The sequence below is a fragment of the Rhinoraja longicauda genome, unplaced genomic scaffold (genome assembly GCF_053455715.1).
Source record: "Rhinoraja longicauda isolate Sanriku21f unplaced genomic scaffold, sRhiLon1.1 Scf001961, whole genome shotgun sequence".
Taxonomy (NCBI): domain Eukaryota; kingdom Metazoa; phylum Chordata; class Chondrichthyes; order Rajiformes; family Arhynchobatidae; genus Rhinoraja; species Rhinoraja longicauda.
This window is the reverse complement of record NW_027603175.1, coordinates 1-3,964: the sequence shown is the minus strand read 5'-3', so window position 1 is coordinate 3,964 and position 3,964 is coordinate 1. Positions and strand designations below refer to the sequence as shown.

Below are 3,964 nucleotides of genomic sequence, written 5' to 3'. Positions count from 1 at the left end.
TGAAAAAATGTGTCCCTTGGCTTCAAACTAAATCTTTTCTCCTTCACCTTAAACCGACGTCCTCTTGTCCTCGATTCACCTACTCTGGGCAAAACATTCTGTGTATCTACACGATCTAATCCTCTCATGATTTTATACAACTCTATAAGATCACCCCAATCCTCATGCGCGTCAAGGCATAGAGTCCTAGCCTACTCAGTCTATACCTGTAGCTCAGACCCTCCAATCGTGGCACCATCCTCGTGAATCTTCTCTGTCGCCAACAATCCCAATTTAGCGGGAACCATCCCGGTATTTATTAAACCTGTGCTGCAAGACAACTGAGCCATATCTGTCCACAGCCCCCATCCTTTCCTGGTCTGTTTCGATTTGGTTTAGTTTGGTTCGGTTCGGTTCGGTTCATTTTTGTTAGCCCTACCGAGATACCGTGAAAACCTTTGCGTGCTGGCTGAACGAATGGGGAACTGGGGCATTGATGGTAGAGGTTCTGGGAGCCGCACTGGGGTTCATATGTCAGTTAGTTCCATTATGTTGAAAACTTAGATACAAAACAGGCTGAGTAGATGTTGGCAGATGTACAAAACAATCTTTGGACAGTCTCAAGAGGTACTTCAGCAATATCAGATAAACAGAATTTCACACTCTTTATAAGTAGCGGAATTAATTTGCAGCTGGGAGAAATGTAATTGACGACATCAGAATTTCGTGAGGTATAAATAAACCTGACCGGGAACCTTGAGCTACTGGCGGTGACGATCTACCTGAGACCATTTTGAGCACAGGCCACATCTTTATTTCCCACCGATATCAGCGATGTGGTCTAGAAACCGTTACCGGATCGATACCGTTATCCGTGTCCAATATTACTTTGCCTACGTCACCACAGTCGTCGGACTGCTCAGTAAGTCGTTATATCCGCTTGCCATTTAACAGCGTTAAGAGGTTGAATTTTTGCATCTGTTCCTTCGGATCAGGAGAGTGAAGGATTGCCCGGGGTTTGTCCATCTAATGTATCCGCCACGCAAACACAAGTCAACAGCATGTCTCTGAAATTACTTCAAGAAGTTGCATATTTTATATTTTGTTGGTACAGGTCAGTGAGAGGAAACGATGCGGAATGTCGGCGCACGAAGCCGACGGGGAACTGAAGAGGGTCGCTGATGGGAGGGGGAGATGCAACTCTCGGAGTGGCTCAGAAAGGGTCGCAGTGCGCGGTTCCTGCGTGGTTCCCGAGGTGAAGTTTTATACAAAGTGCGGGCTCCGTGAACGCAAATCCTCACTTTTAATGCCACTGAAAAGCCATCATTATAATCCTTTGTTTGCCTATCACTCTGACAATTATTAGAACGGTTTCGGAAGTCTGTATTAATTCCGGATGGAGATGACAGCAACACAGGGTCTAATGTGTCTTTCTATCGGAATACACGGAGACTGAAGCACCCACACACAAAGGTTCCGTTTAGTACCGTGTCTCTGCTGGACACTGCTACTTCATCTCAACCCATACCACCCAAACCCAACTTCAATTTTCAGTTTAAGCCAGCATCTGCAGTTCCTTCGTACACATTTCATGATGAATTGATATTTGGCGCGGGCGACTGTCATACCGCAGTACAGCTGTAGGGGTCGTGCCTGCACCATGACCACCATCATGGAGAGCACCTTGCATCTGGTGACCAGGTTCAAAAGCCGTCTGTGTTCATTTCCTCACAGGTAATTTAGTGGCGATCATCGTTATCGGACGGGGAAATTGCGGACTGTCCCGGTGCATCACTCACTATCTGGTGGCGATGGCGACAGCAGATCTAACGGCCGTCTTCTTCAACGTGGCGATAGGTTACCTTTACGGTGCGATTTTTGGCTACGAGAGTCACACTGTTGCATGCACCCTACAAAAAGTGATGGGATATGTGTCCCTGGACTGCTCTGTCTGGTTAACTGTCGCGTTTACATTGGATCGCTTTGTGGCCATTTGTTGCCAGGGATTTAAGACCAAGTACTGCACGGTTAGAATCGCCAGGGTGGCGATAGCAACAGTGTATGTGGTGAGTTTATTACGGAACATCCCCTACTACTTTGCATTTTATTCGTATTATGTAAACCTGCCAATTGGATGTGTGGAAAAGCCGGAATATTTTTCCCACCCCGGGTGGCTTGCTTTCTCCTGGATTCACACCATTTTAACCCCTCTGGTTCCATTTTTCGTTATTGTCACGCTTAATATCCTGACGGTCAGATCCATCGTGGTGGCGAGCCGAGCCCGCAGGAAGCTCCGCGCACGCGCAGGTGGCGAGAAACAGGAGGACCCGGAGATGCAGAGTCGAAGGAAATCGATCATTTTACTCTTCTGTGTGTCCGGAAGTTTCATCCTCCTGTGGCTTACGGACGTGTGCTTCTTCATTTACAAGCATATTGCCAACTTACACCAAGTCCAAATCCTCGCTAACCCAAGGTATTTCGCAATTTCAGCTGCGGACATGCTTAAAATTCTAAGTTCGTGCACGAACACGTTTATTTATGTGCTCACTCAATCTAAGTTCAGAGACGAACTGAAGAATGCAATCAAGTACCCCTTTACAATATGTCTTAAGATTGTTCAAAAATAAATCTGATGTAATAAATGTTAATCTGTAATGAATATGTTGACGAGGTAACCGCAGCAGCGTCGTCCATTAAGAGCTGAAACAAAGACACACTGGTGGGTCTGGGAGAGTTGCAATAAAGTAGTCATGGTGAATGTTTCGATCAACTGTCTCGGGACTGAAACAATGCGAGCTGATTGCCGGAGCAGGGAGTAAAGGGAATGAATGAGATCAGCTCTGAGTGTTTCTGGACCGGGCTACCTGTATGTGTCAGAGTAAAGGATCGTGCGCCCCCTGCAGACCGTTTGTGTCATGGTCTTATAACCGTCTGTGCTATTTAATTAAAGCCAATGGTGGATGTATGTGTTACGCATAGTATGCAAATCATCATAATTTAACCTATTTACAAGTAAATGTATTTATATCACATTTTGCATGTGATGTGTTCATGTACACCTTTCCTGCAAAGCGCTCTGACCGCCAAAGCCTGCTGGATCTCCACTTACCACTCATTATCATTCATTTACCCATTCCCATCCCGACTCTTCTGTCCTCTGTCTCATCGTTTGGTAAAGTGAGGCTACAAGCAAACTGCAGACGCCGCACTTCATATTCCGCTTGGGGAGCTTGCAATCTAACGGTTTGAACTTTGGGTTCCAGTTATGAAGTCATGCAGCACGGAAGCAGATCTCCCCGGTCCACCTTAACTATGCAGACCAAAATGCCCCATCTACATTAGTCTCATCTGTCCGCGTTTGCCCCATCTTCCCCAAAACCCATCCTATCCATGTACCTGGCCTTGTTTCTTTGAAAACCTATTACTCTACCTGCAATAACTAGGTACTCTGATAGGTCCCTCTGTACATCCACCACTCATTGAGTGAAAGGGATATCCCGCAGTTTCCTCTCAAATCCTGGCATTCTCATTTTCAGCCTTAAACCAGTGTCCACTACTTTTTGATTTCCCAATCCTGGATGGTTCACCCTATATATTCCCTATGGTGTTTTATGTCAGATCATGCTTGTGCCGTCTGCGTTCCCATGAGATGCCTGCCTGCTGAACCACTCCCTAGTGCTCTTTTCTTCGAGTCCTGGCAAATCGTGAATCTTCTCTGCACGGTTTCCACCTTAATGACGTCTGTCCTATAGCTGGGTGACCAAAGTGAGCACCGTACTCTAAATGTGGCCGCACCAAAATCTTTGCAAATTTAATATGCTCAACCTCTATGCACAATATCGTGACTGGTGAAGCTCAGTTTACCAAAATACTTCACTCCTACGTATAGCTCTCATGGTATTATGAACGTGCACACCTTGATCGCTCTGTTCTACCGCAGTCCCCAGGGTCCTGCCTTTCACCGTGAAGCTCCAACACCATCCGA

General features: G+C 46.3%; 1 protein-coding gene across 1 annotated transcript; it reads left to right on the top strand.

Annotated features, from left to right (window-relative positions):
- The first annotated feature begins 813 nt into the window (after nucleotides 1–813).
- On the top strand, nucleotides 814–2,606 carry LOC144591799 (putative G-protein coupled receptor 139). Its single transcript, XM_078395822.1, has 2 exons — nucleotides 814–901; nucleotides 1,714–2,606. The coding sequence occupies exons 1-2, from the start codon at nucleotides 814–816 to the stop codon at nucleotides 2,604–2,606; spliced, it is 981 nt and encodes a 326-aa protein (XP_078251948.1).
- Nucleotides 2,607–3,964: the final 1,358 nt, after the last annotated feature.

Excerpts from the sequence above, each read along its gene's own strand:
- LOC144591799 (XM_078395822.1), top strand. The coding sequence starts at position 814 with ATGTGGTCTAGAAACCGTTACCGGATCGATACCGTTATCCGTGTCCAA. Across the intron at positions 902-1,713 it reads CACAGTCGTCGGACTGCTCA|GTAATTTAGTGGCGATCATC; the intron begins GTAAGTCGTTAT and ends ATTTCCTCACAG.